General features: G+C 44.0%; 1 protein-coding gene across 5 annotated transcripts in view; it reads right to left on the bottom strand.

The window, feature by feature from the left end:
• The window catches only part of HERC3 (HECT and RLD domain containing E3 ubiquitin protein ligase 3), a 50,036-nt gene extending 25,363 nt beyond the window's left edge, over positions 1–24,673 (bottom strand). For 2 of the 5 annotated variants that reach the window (XR_008973317.1, XR_008973318.1), the window contains exons 1-7: positions 24,615–24,673; positions 19,632–19,889; positions 5,717–5,876; positions 4,704–4,780; positions 3,895–4,116; positions 1,561–1,652; positions 436–566 (exon numbers count right to left, since the gene is read on the bottom strand). Coding sequence is in view for 2 of the 5 variants with exons in the window: in XM_057418004.1 (XP_057273987.1) it covers positions 436–566; positions 1,561–1,652; positions 3,895–4,116; positions 4,704–4,780; positions 5,717–5,876; positions 19,632–19,857 (908 nt within the window). In the remaining 3 variants the exon portion in view is untranslated. The remainder of the gene's footprint in view (positions 1–435; positions 567–1,560; positions 1,653–3,894; positions 4,117–4,703; positions 4,781–5,716; positions 5,877–19,631; positions 19,890–24,614) is intronic. The other 3 variants (XR_008973316.1, XM_057418004.1, XM_057418003.1) reach the window with 3 other exon arrangements.
• Positions 24,674–27,379: the final 2,706 nt, after the last annotated feature.

Raw genomic sequence — 27,379 nt, 5'->3', positions numbered from 1 at the left:
CACCTGATGGCATCACTTTATGAGACAGAGCTCTTTAGGTGGAAGTGACAAAGAGCAGCTTGTGCCAGCACACGGCTGGTATCAGGCTCACAGATGGAATTAGCTTAGTCATTTGCTAAGCCTGTACATATCAAAAGCAACAAGACAGCACAAGCATTACTAACTCTTTTCATGAAAGAGACTGAAAACTTGTGAGCAAAGAGGCTGCTACATTAAAGTTTTGCTGAATTAAGATGGAAAGGTATCTTTTACCAGGTTACAGCACAGGGAACAGCCCAAATCAAAAAACAACCTCATTCAGAGGGCCTTAAATTAGTTTTTAATTAACTTATTTTTGACACAGAGCACACAGAAGCAAGACTATTCCCCTTATTTACAAGACTCAAGGTCAGCATTAAGTTCCAAAGAAAAATGCTGACTGCACACAGAACTCACCTGCCACAAGCAATCTGGGATACTTCACTGCCCATTAGCTCAAGAACTCTTCGGGGGTTCACTTCATCATTCATGGAGTCATGTCCCAGTTGCCCACAGGAACCTGCACCGAACGTGAACACCCCTCCACTCTGTTAGCAAATCAAACAGCATATTCTCCATTTAGGGACCCATCACCCAGCAGTATCTCTCTGACTCCAGTCTCAGTATGAGCCCAAGCTTATGCAGAGATTGCTAGAGATTTCCAAAGGATTCAGAAAAGAAACTTGGGTTCTGCTAATGCAGCCTCCAAAGAAGTCTCTAATGGATGGTAAGGTAGCTAACAGAATTATCTTTAGGTATGTCTACATTAGTCAACTCCTCCCCACCATCACCAGATGAGTCTGAAATCCCAACAAGTTTAAACATGGCTGAGTAGCATCCACTTCCACAATGCTTCACACCCATCTCTATAGGCTGCTGATCAAGACTGGAACTTTTTCCTCTGAACATGAGCTTTCTAGAGAACTAATGTTCTACAATGGTGTTTTCTCCACAAGAATCCCAAAGCCAGCTGTTTAATTTATTTTACAGTGGAAAACACCGAGGCACCAAAAAAGAGAGCAAAGAAAAAGGCAGAGGCAAGAACTTAGCAGTGATCTGCCAAATCCCAGCCCTGTGCTCTGTCCACTAAACTATACACCACTTGGAAACAGCAGGTTGGGAACTGAAAACCTCTTGCAAATGCTGTGAGTTTCATTTAAACACCCATTTGTTTTGACTTGCATTTTATTCTGATGCACAATATCAATCTTTTTATCTTCCAACAAAATGTGATTTTCACCCTTTTCAATGTATGTTTGTTACACTTTTTTCTCATTTTTTTCCTAATTTTTTGAGCAATTCACCTGAGTTATACTATTTATTACCACAGATTACCAACATCTTCATCTTCAAAAACAGCAATGAATCACATTGCCAATGAATCTCATAATATATTATAATGACTGTACTTCCTATTTAGTTCCTTTTACTGGGGTCAGATGGACTATGCCAATCTGTTCTTTTCCACCACTACCCAGTAAACTGAAGTGAAGCTATCAGACAGGTGAGACAGCAGCAAGGTTCCCAGGTTAGCATCTTTACCTTTGTCAGAACTGCTGTGTGTTCCTCTCCACAGCTGATGTAAACAACCATTTGAGACCGCAACAGCTTCACATGACATGGGGATTCTCGGTCTGCATTGAAGACAAAGAAAATAAAGGAGCTCTTTCAAATACACAAACCTAAATGTGTGAGAACACCACTGGCAGACTGAATTTCAGATGTGGTCTATGTGTGCAACGGAAGCTTTAACAACTGAGGAGGGGAACATGTCCTCGAGTACTTCACTGCTGCTCTCCCCCTCCAATTCCTAAAAGATTTGTCCTGGCTCAAAGAAAATTGTCCAGAGCAAGAATGCAAATATGTGGAATCTTGTATAAATTCATCAGGCACTTAAGAGTTATGAGTGCAGCCTCACTACACCCACCTTCAGCCTCATGCTCCATTACAGACTCTTCACTGACAACTGCAAACATTTGTTTCAAAAGCTTGCTTAGACCTTTTCTATATAGAACAATCCTGACACATGGGAGACACTAGAACAACTCAAATGGCAAGCTGAATCCCAAGGTGCATTTAAATGCATAGCCTTCCGTCTGTCTTCATCCTTTAAGAAAAAGATCCTCCTACTTGAAAAGGCCAACCATTAAGAGATGCTTTCCTCCTTACTATGACATTCTAATAATTAAAAATGGGTCTCCCAGGGATAAGCTAAGCATTTCAAGGAGCAGGAGGCACCTCAAAACAGTAGATATTAAGTGGAGCAGCTGCTTACTTCATACCAACAAAAAAATTCAAGTTTTTGATACCAACCACCTAGAGATGTTGTCCATTTTTTAAGACTTTCACCCAAGGATTTTACAAGTGCTTTCTTCTGGGTAGCGAAAGGAAAATGGCCACATTTGCATGGATTTAGAAATAAGAGCATATTTTTCATTTACTTTGTTTTGTATTTTAGCACTCTGATCTTTATTTTGACAGGAATGACACTTATGTCTACAGCATAATTGTTTAACAGGGCTGCAGAACATTCGTGTTTGTAGACTCTGCTGTTCACGTTCACTAAATGTAATTCACACTGTCTTACCGTGATTCATAAGTATCAGTTATTTACTGCAGTCTCACATACTGAGGGGTAAGCAGAGTATGAACCCTGGTCAACACAGCCCTCAAGTAGATGCTTCTTAAATGTTAATTTAAGATTAGCACAATGTCAAAACAAGCATCTCACATACAAACTGCAGCTTTGTTGAAATTAGAAGCAATTATCTGCCAGCCTACAGATAGATATCTACAGATATCTGCAATTATCTTGCCATGGAAAGAACATGGCTGTTCTTTTAGATCAGATCTAGCTTACATAAAGTAAAACAGAATAGACCTGGAGCATTTCTGAGAGAACACAATGTATGTTACAAAGTCTTAAAATAGGGTTTCACATTTCTAAAAGTGTAAAGCAAGATGAAATGCTGCATACATCATACGAGTCTCCTTTGCTAAACTACAGGCTGGTTTTGAGTAATTGCTTTAAATACATTTCAGTTTGTAGGGTGGGTTGTGAAAATGCATCATCCAATTATAGTTAACACAAAATGTGAGGTAGCACTTTTCTCTTGCAACATACAGAGCTTATATGCTACTACATTATGCAACATAACATTTACAAATACATACACCTCATCTACTCAACCACGCAAAATAAATTGTGTGCGCTGGGTATCATATCCACACTCAGTAACTTGCCTAGATGCTTAAAGCTACTCATCAACTATGCATAGACAATAAAGAGGTTAATTTAAAGCTCCAAAGAAAAACTTTCATCCACTGGCTTTTGCAAAAATTAATGTGTTAACATTCACATAATAAGAATGTGTTAACAACAAGCAGAGATCAAGGCTTTTCAGAGCAGTGGTAATATTACACCCAATCTTCAGCCTCCTTTACAAACCTATCTTCAAGTCTGCTGATGGCTAGGTTTCACTGAATGTGGAAACCTGAAAAAACTACCATTAGCTCTGCGGTTCTGGAAAATCTTTGCTCCGCACCAACTTCAAACAAAACATGGAGAAAGCATTCTTAAGAACAGGAAGAAAAAATATGAGCACTTCCCTATATGTCTGCACAACACTCACATTTGAAACATCTTTCTTCTCAACCTTCCTCACTTCAATAACATCTACATGGGGAAAAAAGTCTTCCCGTTTCTACTACGTATGAAAAGCCTAAAGAGTCCAAAGACTGTTCTTCTCCCCTCCCCTCCCAAGAGCAGTGGCTGAAGATTACATATCCACTCAGTAAAAATACGTTGTCAATGCAAAAAGAGACACTAGGCCAAAATGTCCATCCTTCTTTCAACTAGGAGCATAATTTTAGTACCTCGTTCATCACTTAGTCCCAGCTGTCCTGAGCTGTTCTTCCCCCAGCCAAACACAGCTCCTGAGAGAGACAGGGCAAAACTGTGGGCTCCGCCTGCAGCAACCTGAGCCAAAGGGATCCCATCAAGAGACTTGACACGTTGTGGACTGGCTTGGGAGGGACATTCTTTGCCCAAGCCCAGCTGACCGTAGTTGTTCTGTCCCCATGTGAAGAACTGGCCATCTGAAATAAGGCAAGAAATAGAACAGCGAGTAAAATCTAATCCACAGAGAAGTTGATCAAGACGAACAAGAACCAGTGCTAAGGGCTTTGCAAGCCTTATGATGGCAAAGGGGAGGATGGGGGATGGAAAATTCAAGCAAGACATTCTTTGCTAAAATAAAAGCACTGTCTGAAGCTACCGTGAAAATAAACAGACATGCAAAAAAGTGCAAAATACAGCATCAGACTGCTGTAACGTAAATAGCATAACAAAGTCCACAGTGCAAACAGAAAAGTAATAGCCAAGGATAATTCAATATAAATTAATTACACACATTTTTTCTACATCAAGATGTAAAGCTTTTAACTGCTCTGCCATTCACCAGTGAGACAGTGGGTGGCCTGTGTATAATGCTTTCTTCTTTGGCAGTACTGGCAAAGCTCTTCTTCCATACTCATGATACCTGATCCATTTTATAGCCTCCCATTTGGCCTGAAAGCAGCTGGGACAGGGATGTCCTTTGTTTATTATGCAGCAATGTGCAATCTTGGACACTGTGCAAAATAATAGCACAGATCTTGGTAAAAAATAATGAATCGTACGGTACCTGCTGCCAAAGCCAGGCAGTGCCAATTTCCACAGGAAACCTGCAGTATTGTCTGTTGGTTCAATTTCTTTATCAACCTAAAGACAATTACAGTATTTTAGAATAAGCATCCACAAATACAGTGTAACCTTATGTCAAAATTATTATTTCCATTCAGGTATTTGTTCTGCACAGACACATAACCTATGGTTTTAAGACTGAGGAATAAAGTCTTGAGGGTGACACAGATCCATAAACAATAAATGTAAATCTGCAGAAACCTTTAGACACCATACACTGCTATGAAGCACAAAGGGTCCAGTCATCTTTAGTACAGTGATAAAATGAGACCCATCATCTGTGAACTGCTTTGGATGGAGAAGTTTTGGTGTCTGCCTCTGCCACCATCTACATGTCCTTGCACTTAGTGTTCTGACCCAGGTAGAATACATTAAATAAGTATATGAAGAAAACTGAGCACCACCCTGAAGTTTCTGAGCATCATTCACTATACAGACCTAGAGTAGGCTGGTTTAGTAGCTTTACTGCTAACAGGCAACACTGCAAGAATTTCAGAGCTGAAGTGCCAGCTCACGCTGTCATACCTTTTCCCCTCCCCCCCCAATCTTGAAATGTAGCTCCCATCTCAGAGGGCCTTCCCAGGGACTGGAATAGAGATAGGTATCACACAGCATTTCTATTTTGGGGTCCTCCCTCTCTCTTTGCTCTGTACAAAAGATTTTTCATTGAGGAAGCCAAGCACATTCTAATTTTCTTTTCCATGCCCCAAGCACCCATGGGCAGAAGGCCCATCCTTGAGGGCTTGTGTGAGTCCCCACAGGGCTCAAGAAGCACCAGTAAAATGAGAAAAGGAGGAGGAATCGCCCTTACACCCCTACTTAAGAAATGCTCAATTACAGCCCCTCTGAGAGAAAGGAACGCTCCCACTGACTGCAGGCTGGAAGAGGAACAACCCTTGATCCACCACCTCCAGGAAGCTGCTTTAAGGAAACATGAATCTGTTAAGAATTTACCTTGGTACCATCACTGCATCTTCTACGGTGGTGAGGCCCAACTGCCCATCACTGCCGGCACCCCAGGAGAAGAGTTGGCCCTGGTCGCTGAGCGCCACACTGTGAGACTCTCCGCAGGCCACATGCACGATGTGCTGCCCGGCCAGGGCTCCGATTTGCTCTGAGGAAACAGGAAACATCTCCAGTTACGGGATTAATTTCAGTGACACCAGGTCTGGGCAAATCTGTACGCAAAGCCATTCAGATGGGTGCACCGATCCTCAGTTTGGTTTTAAAACACTTCCTTCAAGAGGACAGCACCAGATTTTACTGAGAACATGTACCTGCTGAGCTCTTCTGAAAGCCTAGTTTGCAAATCATAGGAGAAAGGCAGGTACATTCCCCCGGTCTACACACAGCCAGCCTCACAGAATCAGGGAAACCTATTGGGTTATTTATAAAACCTATGATTCTATTTAGAATCATGAAATCAGAGCGGTTTGGGTGGGAAGGAACCTTAAAGATCATCCAGTTCCAACCCCCAGACTTCCCATGTTTGAGTTTTTTTCAGTTTTGATGTGGGGACTGGCCAGGACCTAGAAGTTGGCAGACCCTGTAAAACATTTTTGACCTTCCATAGCTCCCATGTCCAACGAAGACAAGTCATCCACAAAGCTAATCAACCCATCCACCCCTTGCTTTACTGCTTCCTGCATGAAAGCATATATGTTACAACAACCCTGTACTGAATCTGGAACAGGTTTGAACCTTTAAACCTATTACTACCACTGTAATACACTCATTAAAAAGTCCCATAAAAAGCAAACAAAGGGAAGAGAGGGGAAAATCACTCCATCCTCTGAAAGATCACCCAAACTGACTTTATATCATGTTGAACAACTGAAGTAAGTCTGACAACCACGTGTACAGAGTTTTTAGAAATGGACATGAAAGTCTTGGTTTTCAAAAAAAACATTGGAAATACCACACATCTGATAGAAAACTTCTCCACAAGACAAGCAGAAGTAAAGCTGGTTTAATTTTTACTTTCCTGAATAAATACAAATGTTCCACGTGGTAGAAGAAAAATTTCACCCACCCTGTAAGCTACAAGACAGTCATCAGTTTTACTAAGTCCCACTTGCCTGTGACATGAGAGGGAAGAGTAGTTACATGCCATTCTATGAAAATGATACCCCACATCAAGGGCATCCAGAAATCATTAACAGGCTTAGCAGCAAAACCTGCATACCAATCAATCTAAATGTCTTAAATAAAAGGAAGGCACCCCTAAGAGGGGTTGCCTTCTAAGTCTGGGAGTCAGAAAATGAGAAGGAGAAGAATCCCTAATGGCTGTTACGGAAGAAAAAGGTAACAATTATTTAAATATGTATTCTAACAGAGGAAAATGCTACCCGAACATGTCATTTCACTCACAATAATTAATGCCAACAGAACCCACAAACATCTAGGAGGGCTTAAGGAATGGGCCTGCCTGCCATCTGGCCATCCTTTAGGCCTCCTACCATCCAATAATGCCTTTTGTCCTAAAGCTCTTTCCAGCAAGATTGATTTCACCCAGTCCCACTGGCAGCCCTGTGCAATGACACAGGTTTTGCAGGCGGTAATTCAATTTACACATGCAGTTTCCAGTCTTGGGCCCATAAGCATCCAACTGCAGCACTGCTAGGCAGCCTGGTTTTGTTCATTTGCATATATAATTGAGGGAGCCTATTTTTATCTGTGAGCTCTAAATAACCAGCAGCTGTATGGGCTGGTGAAGGTCAATCACAAACAACAGACAAGGTATCTCACCAGCACATGGCCATAACCTCTTCCCCTCAGTCAGCCAGCAAGATAAAAAATACCCACTGCAATGTGCCTGACACATCACCTGAGTTCAGCCAAGTGTGCTTGTGTACTGAGACCTGAAGGTCTAAAATTAAACCTCCTGCTGGAGAGGAATAAAGGGATAAAGCCATCTTCATCTCCACAGGAAATCCCTTTGATTCATGAACCCATCACTTTGCTGTAAACTTGCTGATTGGGGTGCACTGAGACTGGCCACTATCCAGAGCGCGTGAGCTCTTAAAACTGGTCACAAGCTCACTGGCCTGCACATCTCCAAAAGCTGGTCCTTCCACGCTGCTGAACACTCCAGGGGACAGCACAAGTCTGACAAAATGACAAACATGGACAATACGGGAAGCTAGGGCATCCATAACAGGGACTGTGTTCTGCTACCTTCAGGCAATGACTGAGCTAATTTCTTCCCTGGGAAAGCATTATTTGCCACAAGTATACATGTCTCATTTGCTGTGGAAGGAGCTGCCCCTGAGCCATCTGACCACCAAAGGTCAGCATCAGGATCTGGAAGAGGCAGGACTCTGACCATAGCAATACTGCAACTGGAAGAACACCCTGCAGTATCAAGAGGCTGTGGCAAAGACTACATAGCAAGGACTTCACACACCAGAGCACACAGAGGACATGTAACAGGTACAGAAATCCAGAGTGGTTGTTTCTGTCCCCACAGACTCCATCTTAAGTTTAATTTGGCAACAAAAACCTGACCTTGCACTATGCCACTCCAGGGGACTAATAAATACCAACTTGTTTTGAAAGGCTGCCTGTGTTGCTGAAAGCCTTCAGTAACTTCACTGTTCACCCAAGAAGCAGAGTACAGCCTCACCTGAACTTGCTGGATGACCACAGACATAAAAAAACAAGCCTGTCTTGGAGATGAAGATCTTTGCCTTTAGAAATGTACACATATGACCCATCTCACTGCAGGACATTCCTAAGACTGTGTCAATTATAGCTTGCCTGCAAAGTCATGAAGAAATGTAAACACCAAACAGTGTAATCTTTACATGCTCACACATCTCTTTCCAGAGTGGGAAAAAAGCCAGCCTTCCCCTCAGGCACAGATTGTTCAGACAGTCCAACAAGAGTCCCAGTCCACTGTCAAGCTTGCCAAGCCACCGAATGTACCATCTCCCTGCTAACTTAAGTAGTATTATCAAAAACAGCTGACAGTGACTTCTTTGTTAACCCACCCCTTCCTCACATCAAAATATGAGGTGTTTTAGTATTTGGTATACATTTGTTTTAATTTCCAGAGCATCACAACACTATTATTCATTCCATAGAAAGGATGTATCACTGCACCAATATGAAGGGTACAAAGGGTGAAGTTTATTCTTAGTATTGTGTCTTCAGTAACTGATGACTAGAACCAGTCAAATGGAGCTTAACTGGCACAACTATATACAAAACTAAGCAGAACAAAACCCTGAAAGCAACAGGAAGGGGCTGAAGGAGTTATGCAATAGAATGTTTCAACATGTCGTAAAACTTTCAAAAACCAACCAAAACCCCAAGTTCCAAGAAGTACACATTGACCCAATCTGTTCTTTCTGGAGCCATCAGCTGTCTCAAAACAGCACTAATGCTCAGAAGTAATTTATCAGTTCTTTGTATCTGGTGGAGATCAGTTTTCATTTCTCTCTTCTGTCCACTTTAACTCATGGATCTCAACACAAACAGACATATGAAGGTTTGACTTCTTTAGGTCTTAACCTTGTTAGATCTTTTCATAATATACACATTGGACCAAAGAATGAGGTCCAGGCAAAATGCTGTCAGGACACGCATACTCTGAATGGTGACAGAGCCTGGTTTCCTGGACTGCTCTTGTGCTTTTTTGCCTGTCTGTGCTTTGCAGGGACACTCCAGCAACAAAGTTGAGGACAAGAGCTGTATGTTTCTGTAACTCAACTTTCTGACAGCTCATTTAGCCTCAAGGCTATGAAATGGCAGTAAAGCTGGGACAAGAATGAAAACCCCTGAAAAGCCCACCTTCAGTCCATAGTTTCACTGTTCATAAAAGAGAGCTTGTGCTTTGCCTCCTGCAGTGCTGGAAAGCCATACAAGATCCTCAGTATCTGCAACTGCTGGAAGCACAAAGCACTCACTTATACTGCACTGATTAAAATGTACAGGCAATGAATGATTAATTAGCTCTCCTAGTAAATCTATCAGAGAGTTGGTACACCCTTTCTATGTACAGCTTCCAGCTGCTTGCAAGACAGGTTTTTGCTAGAGGATGTGGCAGAATCCTTCAGCCATATGTGTACTGGGACATACAAGAACAGCACCAGATGGCTTCTGCTGTCTGAAAATGATGTACAGAAACTATCAGCCCTGAGGTTTACACCTTAGGTGGCAGAATCTGGATTTCTTCACTGGTGAGAAGAAGCTGTGGCTTGGAAAAATTTCAAGTGATTTCAGTCTTACCTGGACACCTGGACAAAACTCAACCCGAGCATTCGCTCATCTTGATTACTGCTGTCTGCTGGGACTCTATAAGAGTCTTTCTAGCTTGCCCAGATAAGAAAGAGATAGTGGCTTAAACACAGGGGAGAAACAACCATGGGCAAGAATTCCCTTGGGTTAAATGCCAGCAGATGGCAAGTCTGAGGACAGATGAGCCAGTTTCTTTGCACTGCGATGCTTATTATTATAGTCCATATCTACGCTGAGATACATCATGCCTGAGATAAAACAACCTAATGCACAAGGCAGCTGGATGTGTAATGAGACATCAGTAGCAACCTAAACTTTACCCATATGGTCTTTCTGTTCTGAGTACTGAAAGCCTTGGAACAGGCAAGGATCCGAGTTCTCTCCTTTAAGAGATAAATTATTTCAACACATTAAACCACCTAACAAGGTGACACTAATAGTCTTAGTGCTTATGGAAGCCTGATTCAAGAGTCAAAAATTCCATGAAAAACCTGCCACAACCTACAAGAAAATGAGAAAAACACTATGGCCCAGACTTACCAGTCACCAGCAATTCATTAAAGCACTTATAAAAAGCAAGCAATCAATAGTTGATCCCCAAACTCCCTGACAAGATTTTTATACGTTTAATAGGGAATTTCAGCTGTCTACTGATTCCCCAGTCTCCACTGGCACATGATGTTTCTGCATATGGACATCCTGGCTGTATTTCTAGGCTGCGATGAGCTTCATGAATCCAATCCTAATGAAGTTAGCTGAGCGTTAAACATGTCTGAGGTTTAATGGAACTGGAAAGAGAAAAAGAGAAAAACTAAAGTACAGCAACTGAAACTCTGGCAACCCAAAGTGCATTAAGCACACCAAGACTCCTCCCTCCCCTTATGAAGGTTTCTCCTTATTTTGGCAACATAACTTCAACAACGTCTTAGCTATTCAGGGCTTTTACTAGTATTAGCAGCACAAGTACACTCACCAACTTTTCCAGGAACCGTCATCTCCAGTGGAAGTGTGATTCTGCCACTTGGAAACTGGTAACTGGGGAAGGGAAAAAATCAAGCTGTTTGTCAGGACCTTTTTGCCTCTTCTGCTCTCCTTTTAGTTTCCAAGAATAAGCCTCTAATTTTCCTCTGCACACTTGCAGCTCCCAAGCACCTAGTCATCTTGTGCTCACAACTGCCATGGACAAGATCTGGAGTCTAGGTCTGGGAGGAAGAACTCAGACTCTGTAAGCCACTTAAGGAAAATACAGATTTTCTGAAGCTATCAGGCGCTTTTAAAAACTGAAGCTAATCTACCCAGCTAAAAATGCTACTGTGGCTTCACTCACACCATCTCTGCAGGCTGTGATTTGTCGGCAGCAACACTGGAGGAAGCCTCAGAGGGAGGAGGCAAGGGCTGAAGGACAGTTTCAGGAACACACCTTTGTAACTGCAGACAGTCTCTAGCATGGCCAGGCGTATGGCACACACAGCACGTAGGCAGGCAGAATGACCCTGCCCCACACTAGCCCCACAATTTTGCAACCACTACCTTCCTCCTCCTTGCTGAGCCTCTCCAAGAAGGCATCATGTGCTTGCTGTATCTTGGACTCAGACGATGCGAGACTACTGCGAGCAAGTGTGTGGGAAGCATCATGCTCTGCACCTGCACAACATAAGACTACAAAAGCAAACCTCAGGGGAAGACCACATCCCCACTGTATGACACCTACCTTCGCTTTCTGCCTGCTATTCTCTCCCTCTCTGTCACAGCCCACCTTATTCTCAAACTTCCCTTAGTGTGGGCCAAAAAGTATGGAGCAAACAAAAGTTTACACCAGCACATAACCTCGTGTGACTTTTGGCAACTGAAGTTTACTACATCCATAAAGGAAATTGGGCTTTAAAAGTTCAACTTGCAAATAATGAGGTCTTCCTTTTGTGAGCTGCTGCTACACTTGCAGCAGAAAACAGAGCAGTACCAAGAGCAGCCTGATTAGAGACTGGCAACTGAAGTTAAGGCTCTGACAATTTGGGTACAAAGGAGTCTCACCTGTGGCAGCCCCAGGCTTTGACAAAGTACCATGTGATTTTCAAAAGTACCTGGTGCATGTCTCACTCTGTTCCCATTTATTTCAATCCTGCACTGATATGCACCGGAGCAGGACAAAGGCACACTTTCCGGGAAAGCCACACCTGCACAGTGCAGACTCAGTACAGCATCCCTGCCTTCAGGTTCACAAACACCGCTTGAAAATATGTTACTGCAAAGCAGTGCAGTGACTAGGAAAGGAAGGTAATTAACACAGTCCTATTAAACATTTATAAAAGCTTACTGATTTTTTAATACTGTAAGATTTGACAGACATTCCAAGAAGAGGAGAGCTGAGTATCTGTACATTCCTTTTTGGTGTGTTTATATAGATAGGCAGCTGTTTAAAAGGCAGGTCAGTTGTTAAGAGAGTGAGCATCTCTTCACAGCTGTGCTGTAGGAACAGCTGTTTTCTGACAGCAACCTTAAGTGTCACAAATATTTCATTTCTGAGAAGAAAAAGAAGTTTCATTGAGATCTTTGAGATAAATTCTTCTTTCCCATACAGCTTAAGGAAGAGTATCAGGCTGGTTTACATTGACCGAGTCAAAATCACCAGAGTTATGCATCTTCTGGAATACTTGATGTCTATAAACAGAACAAGGAACAAGCATACACCATGAGCCACAATCAAACTCGGTCTTTCCATATAATAGTTGCACACTGAAAAACAAACCAACCCCTTTTTCAGGAAAGGGGTCATTGATCCTGGAGACCATTACACACTCTTGTAAGCCTTCAAGAGCAAATCATACAAAATGCCTTATATTCACTTTTACCAAAAACACAGGCTTTGTTACCTCAACACACATTCCTGTGTGCTTTTATACAAAGGAAACACAAGATATTAAGGCAAGAGAAAGACCACCTGGGCTGCTATATTGGAAGTGGAAGTAGAATTTTTGTAGTTGGAGGAGCAAGATTTCTTATTTCGGACATCTATTCACAGACCTCCACCTATACAAAAAGCCAGTAACTGCATATCAGCATCTGTGGTTGTGTTACATAACACAACGTGAAGACAAGAACAATGAACTTACAGCATCAGCAGCCACCAAACTACTAAAATCTCTCCTAGAAGCTGGGATTCTCAGCCCTGCTTATGCATTCAGCTTAAGGAAGTCATCACTTTTGTCCAGTACAGACAACTAGTCTGGGTATGAAAAGGTCAATGCATTATCACCTCCAGCTTTTTTCCTGCCTCTACCTTTACCTCACCACACGTACACAGCTACCCACTCATTTCACCCTGAGCTCATCTTTCAGCTTCAGCATGGTTGCAGAAGACGGGACAGCCATTGGTGCCACATACCATACACACACCAGGGTTTCATGCTCCTTCCAAGCCAGGCATATGGACAGCCTTTATCTCTGTTGCACCTTCAGAAAGCCTCCAAATAGTATACACAATACAGGAATAACAAATACAACCAAGATAAATGCAACTTCAGGTTGCTAAACTGCCCTAACAAATCCCCAGTTAAAGGGCAAAAAGCTGGTCCGTCACGTCCTCAGTACAATAGCCTGTACTGATTCTAAAACAGCAGTATCTTGCTTTCCTGGACTCACTCTGCTTTTCACCCCTCAAAGTCAAATCAAAAGAGAAATCTGGTGGTTGTAATAATAAATGTGGTTTTAGAGACAGCACTTCAGAGTTACATCTGAGAACACATTATAGCCATTTTAGGCTCAGACTATAAATTTCTTTACTAACAAGAAATCACATTTCTGCTGGTTTAAGGTTCTCCTCAAGAGCCTCACCTCTCTTCAGTTTATACTCTCCTAATCCTGTGGTCTCATAGTATTGGTAGGAGTCAGTTATCATCCAGACCACACAAATTTTAAACCATCCCCCTATAAATATCTGGCACATCCACAGCCCTCCGCAAATCAATTCAACACAACACATGCATATTTACGACATCTAAGAGAAAGCACTTCCTTCGATTTTGTTTCTTGTTTGGCCATACACATATTGCTTTTAAATTAAGTCATTTTTGAATCCAGCTTTCTAATTTTGAAACCTAAAATCATCCTGAGGCCCAAATTGCACCAGTTCAGCTGAGATGGACATACTGTAACACAAGTCCACATTGCTGCAGTCACTAGTGACACGACAACCTCATATAGCCTTGGTCAGATCTGGTAAGCGATCAAGAGATGGGTACAAATGAAGATACCCAACGCTACAAAGGGGTGGCCAGTTCAATATAATAATCTGTCTCTTTTTACAAATAACATTTATGATAGGTGCTGAAACATAAACTGTGGCCTAATCCTTCCTTTATTGTTTTTCCATTTTGAAGTCAGCTACTGCAGGTCAGCATTGAAGGCCTGACTCTGCAAGCGCCCCCCTGTCCCCACATGGCTCCATCCCTCCCTCACACTTGTTCCAGGAACACCCTCCCAGGCTTTGGCAAGACCAATGCCTACAAACAGGGCTGCCATGCCTCTACTATATTTTTCACAGCATGCAGCTCTGCTTCAGGGTATAAAGTGCCAGAATGCAAAGCAGGACTCTCCCACACCACAGCACTTGGAAAGGGTTGCAATAGCCACATACCTCAGCTCCATGCCCCAACTCATAGTTGGGGACAAAACCATCTCACATCCTCTGTGAAAAGCCTGCTCAGTGGGACCTCCTGGAGTTACTGGCATTTAAGCTCCTTCTTCTTGTTTCTCCTCATGCAAAAGAGCAGGAGGGCAGGAGAACTAACCATTCTCTTTTCCCACCAGGAGAGGCACTCAGCCTCACTGACTCAATGCAGTAGCCATACCTCATCTGCAACATGGTCAATTCCACAGCTGCATCCAACAAACACGAGTCTTGCCACCACTCTCCTCCTGTGCAACCAGGGCCTCCTGGCAGACTTCTCACCCACCAGGAAGAGGCTAAAAGAGGAAAATCTATACAGACTGTCCTTCCAAGCAGGTCGCACATCTGAATTCTCAGCTGTTACAGGGTTTATGATTAACAGGCATGCCACAGTGAGCACTAAGGTCTCTGTAACCCCGTGCTGAAGTGCAGGAGAAGTGGACTTACGTTTGAAAAGAAAGGCCACTGAGTTCAGAGAAATACAGGTGATCCAGATCATGTAGTGGCTTTTGTTCTGGTATTTTTTTCCTGCTTTTTGAAAGAGATTGAACATGATGATATTTCTAGCTCTGCAGTGATGAGTAGGTAGGCTCCACAATTTACACAGAAGCAATGCTACCCTGCCATTTGCATCCAGAACGGAAATATGGTGAAAAAGCATGGTTTTGTCTGCTTTATATTACCAGAGGAAAGGTTCAAGGAGAATTTGTCCCCAGATATTTTCCTGCAACTCTGAGACAGTGATTACCAAAGCCCACGTTTTCTCACTAGCAGAAGTCACATGAAGTCCAAATGACTTGCAGAGAATAAACCTCTAGTCCAAAAAAAGAACAAGTTCCACATCTCGGACTTGAGCACATTTTAAAAGCTTTCAAATGGCTAACCACCAGCTAGTTACTTCACGCTCCTCTAATTCAGCCCAAATGCCAAAAGAGCCTTTACCTTAAGCACCCAGGCCTTTGCTCCCCAGAATACGCACGCCCATTCAGATAGAACATGCTTATCTAGGGATCACCACAGAGAGTCAAGATATCATGTCAGACCTGCAGAAAATCAAAGTGATTTCATGGCTGAAGAACTGGAAATATAGATATAGCCACGGAGAATAAATCTGCTTCCTAAAACTATTGCAGTACAAAATTATCACTTCTTATTAGAGACATAATGTATGTTAACACCTGATGCTGCTCAGGAAATTAATGCAAACTCAGACTGATTCTGCAGAGTAGTGGACTCAATACTTCAAAACTAAGATTGCCAAATTGCTTCTCCTAAGACACTGTCAGAGACTCTGGGAACTCCAAGTACATTGACTTACTTAAGTAGTTACTCTGAGTAACTACTTAAGACAGGTCAGACAGAACCTTTATTAACTATGGTCATGGTGATAGAATACTGGGACGGCATTTCTCGCTCTGCATCCCTGCCAAGTGATTGCAGAGACACAAGCTATAGACTGTTTCAGGGAAGAAAAAAAAACCCAAAACATTTCAGTAATAACAAAGCCAGGTATCCATCCCTGAGAGGGATGAGCTCCTCAAGTAGCTTGCTAACCACAATTCAAATAAGGAATGAAACAGTAAGTAACATCACAATGTGGGGAGATGCTCTTGGTGGAGTGACACACCCAAGTATTTCCCTAGCTCAGAAGTGGGGGGCTGAAAACCATCACAGACTGTTTGCTCTTTATTCAAAAATAACATTCTTTTAGTGAGGATAAACGTCTTAGACATCTTAAATACTCATTTTACCACTACAATGTAAAATCTGAGGAAAGGGCACTTCCAGAAAATAAACCTCTATAGACTCATACTCTTTCAATGCAAACACTCCCCGAGTAATTTCTGTTCTCAAGAGTGGAGAGGCACAAGATTCACCTTGCAAACTACTATGTCTGCATTACACCCACAAGCTCAGCTGATGTGACAGTGAACACAGCTTTTTAATTAACAAGTTCATTTCAAAAGGAGCTTTTCCTTCAAAGGGTCCTTCAAAAGGTGTCCTCTAAAGGACTCCTCCAAGAAAAACTACTGAAACAATTCTGCGCCACTGCTTGACATTTTTGTGAGCAGCATGAATGAGAAGCAAAATGGAATCCTCCTATCACAGATACATGTAAGTGGGTAGCAGAACAAGAGAAAAAAAATATCATTATTTGGAATATATAGTAAGGGAAGAAAGGGATGCAGTCTTCACATAAATTCACTGCAAATATAACAACTCTTCTCCCACTGGAAGACATTACCTGCAGGTTTTACAAGGAGAACAGGGTTAGATCCATTTTCAGTGCATTGCAAAGTCCCAGAATTTTATTCACAAGCAGACCTGATCCTGGGAAATAACCATCTCTGATTAAACACCACAATCACACATTCTGAAAACACTAATTTTTTAGCGTGCTGGCAGCATAAGACTCATGTACACACTCAGATAAGAAGTGTGACAGATAAAAAGGGAGTTTCCTCTTGCAAGCACAGACCTGTGCTCCACCCCTCAGAAGTCACCTAGCCTTCAAAAGGTTTAAGACCCCCTGCTTATTTGCATGTCTTGATGTTACTCTCAAGCCCGACCAAACCACTCTGCAGATCATGGTAAGCATGCCTGGAGGAAACAATCAATACTGTCAGCCCCTGGCATCTCCTGCTGCAGAAGGCTGTGCTGCAGCAGATGTGGCTCACTTCCAGAGCTGGGCAGAGGTCAGCCACTTCCAGCTTCTTTTGCAGGCTAGGCAGAATCAAGCCATAAGGCAGTAAAACCAACAGGCCTCAACCTGCACTGCCTTGTCCAGCAGAAGCTGGAGAGATGCAGTTGCAAGACTCCCAGCTCCAGGCATTTATTCCATTCGCTACCTCAGACACCTCATGATAGTCATCTGTAACTTTCAACAGCTCAAGCCCCTGTGCCCCATACATGTATCTCCACTTCCTGTCAGACGTAGCTTCATTCATAGGTCCACAACTAATGGAAAATAGAAAATACTATCTTTGATGTGCATTTCTATACAAAAGGTGTATAAGGTCATCTTTGTTCCATGCAAGGGAAGTGGAGGCGAAAGAGGGCTTGTTTCTTCTTGTTCCTATTTACAAAGGCAAACTAAGAAATTCAGTTCCCATTGCCACAAGCCAAAGCAGATCCACACAAAGTAGTGTGTGGGACAGGACTCTCCCCCAGTTTACTGTTGGTATAAAGACTGCTGTGACTGTTCATCATGAGTTCAAAAGAGAAGCTGTCCCTTGCTTTAAGCACACCTCTCCCACCTGCCCCAGCCAGCAGAAACACCATTGCAGGCACAGCCAGCATTGCTTTGTCAGCAGAGAAACAGTTTCTCAAGGATGGTCACGGGCTCCTCAGACAGCAGCACTGCAGAACCTTTTTCCAGAGTAAATGAAACCTGCAGTATAACTGGGAATTGGTGTCACATCTTAGCGACAGTCCCTCAATTTAAGGGGTAGCAGTAGGACACCTGAGATCAAACTCAAAGACCATTTTACTTCTATTTCCAAATCTCAGGCTGCCCCTCTTCTACAGGCCTAGTTAAAGGCAGGATTGCCTATGTGCTAGAGGTCTGCACTCCAGCATTCAGGATTCATGAGATTCATCTCCAGCTCTGAGACGCCAGTTCTGGGGTCTCTGCACTACAGTCATGCAGCTAGTTAGGTGATTTGCAGGATGAAGTATCCTCATCAGACTGGGCACAACATTCTCAGGCTTACCTTCTTTTTCCTAAGCATCTCATTTATTCCAAAGCCTAAATTTACAAGTCCTCAGAAGATGAACAGTGGTTGTGCACAGAGAGGACTTAAGCATTCCTGCTAATCCCAACCTCTTTTAGTAATTGTCTATAAACCACTGGTAGGAAAAGCAAGAGAGGCCAGATTCAAGATCAACTCCTAATCCAGCACCTTGGACACCCAGCATCCAACATCTACCACTGCATTTTTGAGAGTGAGAGGAACACAGAAGATGAACTGACAGAAAAAAGGAGCAGTGGAATCAGGTCAGGTTTGCACACAACACTCATGGAGAACTGTGGGTATTTCATACACAACTCATATCTCCATCATGCCATAATGGTGTACATTACAGAAGCCCTAAGCCTTACAGAGGGTAGCCTGCAGTTCGACAAAAACATCTTATTGCTCTCATTACCCACAGATGAATATTTATTATATTATGGAAACAGAAATCTTTATCACACGCCAAAAGCAAGAAGTTAATGGAAGTTAATGAATCAGAAGGCAAACATTCAAAAGAAAGTCTGTAAGGCAGGCTTCAGGGATTCTCAAAATACACAAAATGCTCATTCACCCTGGGATGGAGAGGCATTAGCTCTCTGTGGTTCTGCATACACAGGTTCTGCCCACTGGAATACAATAAAGAAAATACAATTTGAGTGTGGGCAACACAAGGTTACAATGACCTTCTTGTAGATCAAGAAAGCATGAGGGGTGAAAGCACAAGTCAACAAGAGATTTCCATGATGGGAAACAAAATTTATAAACCCTCTAAATGGCTAAAATCAGGTTTGTTCTCCACAACTGTACTCAAGGCATATCTCTTCTCTTTGATGTAAATGACAAAATTCCCAGCAATAACTGAACAAGAGTAGGCATAAGGATGCAGTGCAATTGCAAAGACAAAGACATTTGTGACTCATGGCCCTCTCTCCCCTTTTATAAAAAGGCAACATAATGCCAAACAACACAGTCTGCCCTGAGACCATCTGCGCTCGCCTCTGTTTCGATGCATTTCCCAGACACTGAGACCTGTCTCCCCACCCATACTGCTGAGCTTTAGCTTTCCAGAGCCAGCAAATACTATTCAGCATCATTATTGTGTTATTACACATGATCTTCAGCTCTGTTAGCTCATTCACAGCAATCAACAACAAAGCAGCTTCCATTATCTTCTCAGCCCACCAGCCTAGAGACAGTTTGAAGTGCATATAAAAAGCAGATTTACCTGGCTTGCTTCCTTCACAGTCATGCCCCAGCTGGCCTTTTGTGTTCAAGCCACAAGTATACACTTCCCCATCTTCCAGCAGGAACACAGAGTGGTTTCCTCCACATGCCACCTCCTTGACATTTCTGTCATGAATGAAGCCGTACACCTGTGGTTCAGGAATGATGACCTGGAGGTTGCTACCTATCCCAGGTTGTCCAAAAGACGAGTAACCCCAGCATAGCATTTTCTCTCTTTTCAAGAAGTCATGTATCCTTCCTGGGAAAGAGAAACAGGGAAGGAGTGTGAGTGAAGCAAGTACTCAACAAGTGATTCTACAGAGATAAGCTGCTCAGAGCAGGAGGTGGAAACAATCCAAAAAGGCATTTCCTGCATGACTGACAGGCTTCTGGACTGAGAATAAAACGGATTTCCACCATTACACACACAAAGAAAGAGGAATCAAGATAGCTCAGGTACTAAGTCAGCACCTTGACCTGGCCATCTCCACCTGGCAGTAGTAGTGTTCTGAAACACAGCAGACCTGAGCTTTTATTTCAGCCAAACCCAGTGCAATGCTTTTTAGACTCACAGGTCCAAACCTGAACTGTTGGAGTTAGAGAGTTATATCCGGGACCACTGCTTAAAGAAATCTTTAAAAATTATCTCAAAAGTGGTCAAACTAGTCCTGAACAGACCAACATGAGTATTTGTGGTATACTGGCCAATGCAGAACTGTTATTTCTGATAAACCCAGATTAAGAAGTATTTTGCTCAACTGGACATATTCTTGCAACCTAAATATGTGCATGTATACATCCTCCCCCCAAGCTGCAGTAAGAATTCCCCAAGAAGAAGCAGTTCACATGGAGCAGCACACTGACAGCTTGGCCCCAACAGCTATGGACAGACAACATTAATGCAACTTGCCAGCAGCCAGGTGTTGTATTTTATGCTGCGCTCAGTAGGAGTCAGAGATATCAGAGACATGAGTAGCATGGGAAGGAAAGAGCCATAGCAATATGAAAGGCTCAATGAATTACTCAGCCCGAACTTGATAATGACAACAGGATGATAATACATAAAAGGTGGGGGGAGGGAAAGAGCTCTCATTCCAGAAGAAACATGTGAAAGATTCTGGTAACGCTCCCTCATCGCTCCTAACCTCAATAGGCTTGGGTCATTTGTTAAACATGCTATACTAATACAACACTGAGAACTCTTCTGTTTGAGCCAGAAATCAATTAAAGTTTTTTTGTAAAGGGAAGAAGAAAGAAGAAAATGAAGGATCCGAGACATCAAGTCTTATGGCTCACCATGCCAAGTTTTAAACTAAGGCCATTTACAGAAGCAGCATTTACTGTTTTAGCACAGGAACAAGAAGCAAAAGGCAACCCCTGAAATGCTGAAGATTCCTCAAGGAAACAAGATTTCTTCTCTCACTCTGAGCAGATAAGAAACACGTCTGTTCAGGTCATTTCCAAAGCCTGGTGCTAATTCAAGCTCTTAGGTATTAGCAATAAAGCCTTTCCTAATCTAAGCAACAAGCATTCATCTCTTACCCTGCTACCCTGGCCTGTCAGTCAGGTGCGAGGCAGGACTGAGCTGGATGGGGGAGGAAGAGGACTGGATTTTCCAGTTATACTGCATTGGTGGTGCAGTTTCCTACCACAAGCCATCCTTATTAGGTTCTTTAAAGCATGCTATGAATCCCATTTATCCCTAACTGCTTTTGCTCCTTTACAGCATAATTCAATTCATTCACATCCACAGATGTGCTTATCACCAGCCAGCTTCAAAGCACCCAGAGGAAAAAGCAGGAGGTTACAAGGCTCTGTCTAGTTAAATCAGTCATTGTGTACACTCTACTTGGTTGCCCTCAGCACAAAAGTCTGATGAAAGATACCCCTCTACACTGGCTACAACATTTCCTACACTAAGAATAGGAATGCCATCGGACACAGTAAAATTGCGAGCATGTGCTTTAAATGACACAACTGCTATATTTATAGTGAACTTCATGTTCTGTCTTAAAAAAAAAATAAATAAAAGCTTAAGCAACACCCTGAAGGTGGCAACACAAAGGCCATTTCAGAACTGGCATCTGAAACAGCAGAAATCTGGGACTATCATTTTTCTCAGCCTGGGGAATTACTCTGTCATGAAGACACAAGCAGCACAATAGCAGCAAACCTGAAGATCAAAGATCACATTCCCTGCTATTACAACTGGATGTTGCCTCTGAGCTGAAAAGATTTCACCACTATGCAACCTGAACTACACTGACATTGTACAATATGAGCTAAATATTCATTTGGGATATCTTTCTAAAAGGGCTCCTGAACAATCTGCTCCCCATAGACTGCAGTCATTTTTCCTAGTGCTAATTTAATTTAAAATGCTAAAAATACTTTCTTTCCTTGTGTTCATATTCTACAAAAAGTTGATGTAATGGGCAGAGGGATGTGATGTGATTGGTAAGAGATGGGTTTTCCTCCAGCTAAGACACTCCTTAAAACAGGAAGAGTTCAAACTCCCAGTAATTCATATGCACACCAGGGTGATATTCCAGAGGAATTCAACCCCCATTCATGCTAATGGCCAGGCTTACTGAAGCACCCCGAACTTTTAACAATCCCTACGACAGACAATGAGGTGTGCCAGACCCTTTAGAAGATCTGGTCTTAGCTACCGTTTTTTTCACGAGTTTTTTCAAATTATCTCCACTGAATCCCACCCCACATCCTCTAAATGTTTTGCTGATAAATCCCTGTACAGCTCTGTTCCAAGGGGACAGAGCAGCACTTACCACTCAAGAACAAAAACCAGCATAGCCAGTTCCCATTTCAGTGTATGGGCACAGCTAAATATTTGCCAGTGGGCTGGTGAGCCACATTTTTAATTTACTTATTTTGAAGACATAGCATATTTTTAAAATCACAGCTGTTCTAATATTTTTTTTTCCTTCCCCCAGAAAAGCTGCTGCAAGTCTTAATATATGTGTTCAAATAGGAGCTGTGTCCTGAAACACGACAAGGCTTCAAATGACGACTTCACACCCTGTTTCCAATCTGGCAAGGCAATCTTTGTCATGAGCAGAGGATGTAAAAATTCATGTTACACTGAAAACTACCCCCATGAGCGGCATACCCTCCTTATACTAAAACAACTATATAAAAAGGTTTCTAGCGTGGGCAGGCACTAACACAGACATGTACCTGCACACTTATATACAAAATATAGGTAAGGTATATTACCTGAATATTTTAAAAGGGGCTAATTATTCCTAACGCTCAGCTCAATACACCTTAAAAAGTTGGATTTTTATCTTCAGAGGACAAACCCTTAAGGAAGGCGGGGCGTTCTTAATGCATCCGTGCATTCAAGTTCTCAGGGCCTTTTAAAAACTGGATTGCAAAAAGCACAAGAGCTGCAGTACTCAACCACATCACCTATTCTGTGTTCTTCACAGATCACAACACAGCCAGCTTGGTACTCAGGTTTTAGAGATATAAACAGATGCAATGCAGCAAAGCTGGTCATTTGTAGAGACTCCACATATATAGCAAAACAAAAAAAGGGGCGAGGGGGGGAATATAACCCAACATCCTGAAACCCTGACATTCCAGGAATAATTCACCATCAAATCAGCGAAGCATGTCCACAGCACACCTAGAGATAGCAAAATCTCACACTGTGGGGAATATTTTGAGGAAATCCATTGTGGGTGGGAGATCTGCTATAATAAGGCTCAGCTAACATACTAAAAATATATCCTTTGGTGAGAAAATAACCCTGGTGGTTTGGGTAAAATAAAACATGTAAGATCGTGATAGAATGTGTTTTATTTCACCTCCTTTTTTTTTTCTTTTCTTTCTTTTTAACAGCTATCACGACATACACGGTCTCTTCACAGGATTATACAAACATATTCTAAAGCCATTGCTGTGAACCCAGCAGCACCCTTTCTCGGAAAGTTAGTTAAGTAAATATCGTGCTTTCAATAAGCAACATTCAAGACAGAATGCTCTCTAAACAAAGGGATTGCCAACTGGCAGGTCATGAATAAACAAGATCTTCCTTCTCTGCTGTTGTTTGTGAGGTTTCAGCTAGCTAGTGCGCTCCTTCTATCAGCACTGCCCAATAATGAAGGAATTTACTGCTTCTTTCTGCCCCTAAGCCTCCAAGCCCACTTTCGTCTTCCTTTAGCCTCCGTTTTACTCCAACTCAACGTCCAGTGTAGACCAGGCTATAGAGCAAGAGAAAGCAAAGTGTAACAGCGAATGAGTTCCAGCAGAAACAGAGCACTTACTTCCATTGCATAACCACAGACCCTCAGCTAGAGGTGTCCCTGGAGAAAACACTTAAAAACGGATGACTGAAACCAGACAAGACCCACACCATCTCCATCTTGCAGCATCAGCAAGAACACCTCCATGTCTCCACCCCACACACTCCCGTTCGTGCTGCTGCCGTCGCTGCCCACCCCCAAAACCGGCGATTCCCGCCGGGTCTGCGGGGCCCAGCGGCGGCCATGACAATCCCCCGGGAACATGGGCCGACAGCACCGGCTTCCGACCCCTCCCTCCAGCACCGGCACCCGGTGGCTCCTGCCGCGGGCCCACCGCTGTCCCCGGCTCCGGCACTGACTCAGGGAGGCCCTGCCCGGGGATGCGCGTCCTGCGCCGGTAGGGTGGCGAGCTGGAGGGGGGGGGGGAGCCGCGGAGCTCCACCGCGCCGCTCCGCGAACCGCCGCAACCTCATCTCCCCACCACACCGCCTCGGTACCGGGGCCGGCAGCAGCCCCATGGGCGGCCACGCCGGGGAGCTCGGCTTTCTCTCCCGCGGCACTCGCTGGGCCAGGCCTGATCAGCGCAGCGGACCTGGCGTGTGGCGCACCCCGGCTGGGCTGTGACAGCGCCGAGCAGGGTGTGCAGGACAAGCAGCTGCCATCGCTCCCGGACCCCAACCCCGCGCACCCCGGCCTCGCTCCTCATCGCTCACCTGCCACCAACCCCGCCGCTGCCGCCGCGGCAACGAGAAAGTCCAGCCCCACGGCACCGCCGCCGCCGGCCGGAGTGACGGCGCAGGGCTGCCAATGGGAAGCGCGGGGCGGTCCCCGAGGGCGAATCGGCGGCGGGCGCTGCGCCTCGCCCAGCCCCGCGCTGTCAGTCGGTGGGTCCCGGTCGGTGGTAGCTCCTGCCCCGCTCCGTCCCCCTTCACTGGGTCAGCGGGGCTCGGGTCTGGCCAGGCCCGGCTGCCGGTGCTAAGGGGCTGCCCAGCCTGCTGGCGCCGGGCAGTGACTGCGGCTTGCTTGCCGCGGAGGGGGGCGGCGCCTCCTCGGGGACGTTGCGTGGATGTTGTCCGGTTCCCAGGGGAGGTCTGCTCGGGATCTCCTCTCCCTGAGGCCAGGGCGTTCCTGGGGGCCTGGCCGCCACTGCTGGAACGCCACGGGAACCGAGGGGCAGCGCTGGCAGACGGCGAGCACCGCGGATAGCGGGCTCACACGGAAACCAAGGCCAAGGGTCGTGGCCGCAGGGATCTGGCAAAGCTTACAGGCCAAGCAGAGCAGGCCGAGAGTGTAGACTGTAGGAACCAATGGGCGAAGTGCAAGTATCATTGAATTTAAGCTGTTCTAAATGAAGGTGTCAAGGAAAAGCCAGTTTTGCACTGATTAATAATTACCCCATTGGTTTTATTAAGAAATATCACTAATACTAATAATAGTTTACCCTCTGCTCTTCTTCATCTTGCCTTCTACATGGCCTCTGGGCACCTGGCTGCCTTGTTTGCATAGGAACTGGTACATCTTATATGAAGTTTCAACCTTAGGAAAATATTTGTGGTTAAGGTACAAATCTCTGTTGGGAGAAAGGGGGGGGGGGGGTGGGAAGGGAAGAAGCCAATGAGCTCCCAAGTACTTGTTTTCTGATTTTAATGCCATCCACAGAAAAAGACACTGCAAGAGCGATGTGCAAGCGAAACGCCAGCCAGCACTGGAACCAACCCAGCCAGTATTTGAGCAAACCACACAGAGATGTTTGCAAGGGCTCAGGGGAAGAGAAGAGGTCCCTAAAGCAAGTCCTGCACCCAGAGTTCTCATCTCCCTTACACTGTGCCTCTGGCAGTTGGCAGGGTTTGTGTACTCAGCGTGCAATGTGTCACGTATCAAGTAATTCACCTGCATTTGCATGGATTGTGCTTGTTTAGCATAAAAAGAACTACTCTGTAGTATAAAATTACAGTAATAATAGCTGTGGCGTAATAGCATTTACCTAACCAGTGTTACAAACAGCTTTGAGAACAACTTAAAGTGTAGAGGAAAAAATACTTCCTTTGTTTGTTTTTTGGTTTTGTTTATTTCATCATCTGGAGACATTTATAAAATAGTCAACAAACAGAGGCTGGTTTCCTCTGTTTGTTTCTAATTGAGTAATCAAGGATGGGAAGGTACACACAAAAAAAAAGCATGGAGGGGAAAGTAGATGAGGGAGCAAGGATTCTCTTGCTTAAACCAATTTTTAAACTGCTTACATTTCGGCTTCAAGGAGAACTTTCAAGGCTGCTCCTTCATAAATGGATAGATTTTTAAATGAAGACACCAAAATGAAGCTATTCTGTGTCCCTGCATGCTGCTGTGCACAGCTCCCTTTGGAGGCTTCTATCACTGAGGAATTTCTTCATTTTGGAGGCCTCTATCACTGAAGATTTCTTCGTTTCATCACACCACGAGTCTTCCTCACCTAGAGCCAGTCAGGTGGCATCAGGCTGGAGTCCACATCTCCCCACTGGCTAAGGGTTGCCCTAGGCAGGCCCATGGTGAGGCTGGACTGTCTCCAGAAGGACGTGTATCTCACAATTTCCTTGGTGGGTTAGGTCATCCAGAGGCCAGGTCTCAATATATCCCAAGACACCAAAATCTGCAGGTCATCCTGATTTCCAAAGCACCTCTCTTCACCCCTCAACCAGTTGAACAGCAGTCCAGTGTCAAGAACCACATGAGCAAGCATGTGGTGAGCTCTTCTGAATGTTGTGATAATTCAAGTTACTACTCACCAGAGTTATCTCCACAAAGGAAGAGAGGGTGGCAGCTTCCACCTGCCCTGTGACTCTTCTTCTGGTAGGTGTTTTCCTCCAGAGTCCTTCACCAGGTGCCATTGGTAGCCCTCTGCTCCCATGGGCCATAGCACAGACCTTCTAACAGGGCTGTGCAGAGGTAGCAATGCTTTATGCCTTGTCAGTCCTGCTTGCTGTCAGAGCTTTTCACCACGGTCACCCCAGCTCCATCCTGGTCACATCAGCTGCTCTGTCAGGCTCTTGCACTTCTCTACAGGTGATGATCAGATCAGATAAGCGGTCTAAAAAAACATTCCTGCAGCATGTTCAATATACTTTGAAATAAAAGCAGGGCCTATTTGAGGGCAAATTAAAAATAGCCTTGAAAGTCACACTGGGCTTTAATCTCCCATGTGATGTTGCATCATACCTGATGAGAAGGAAATTCCTCCACGCTCTAAATAAACCTATTATCACTTAATCTCTAGTGGATTGAAATACAAACAGAATACATCTTCTGTGAACTTGCACAGCACAGAAGATCACTCTGGATTTCTAAGCCCCCAGAGAGGCTTAGAAGAACATAAAAAAGGAAACCAGGAGCAGGCTGGTGAAGCTAAGCTGCCATTACAGAACGCTGTGATGTTATGGCATCAGCCAAGTGTTGGATGGAGATCCAGCAGCTCAATGGGGACAACAAGCTGGGCCTCTGC

This window comes from Pezoporus wallicus, unplaced genomic scaffold, assembly GCF_028554395.1.
Source record: "Pezoporus wallicus isolate ANWC-B61680 ecotype Strahan unplaced genomic scaffold, APGP_CSIRO_Pwel_v1 contig_6999, whole genome shotgun sequence".
NCBI classification, from domain to species: domain Eukaryota; kingdom Metazoa; phylum Chordata; class Aves; order Psittaciformes; family Psittacidae; genus Pezoporus; species Pezoporus wallicus.
This window is presented reverse-complemented; position numbering and strand designations above follow the sequence as displayed.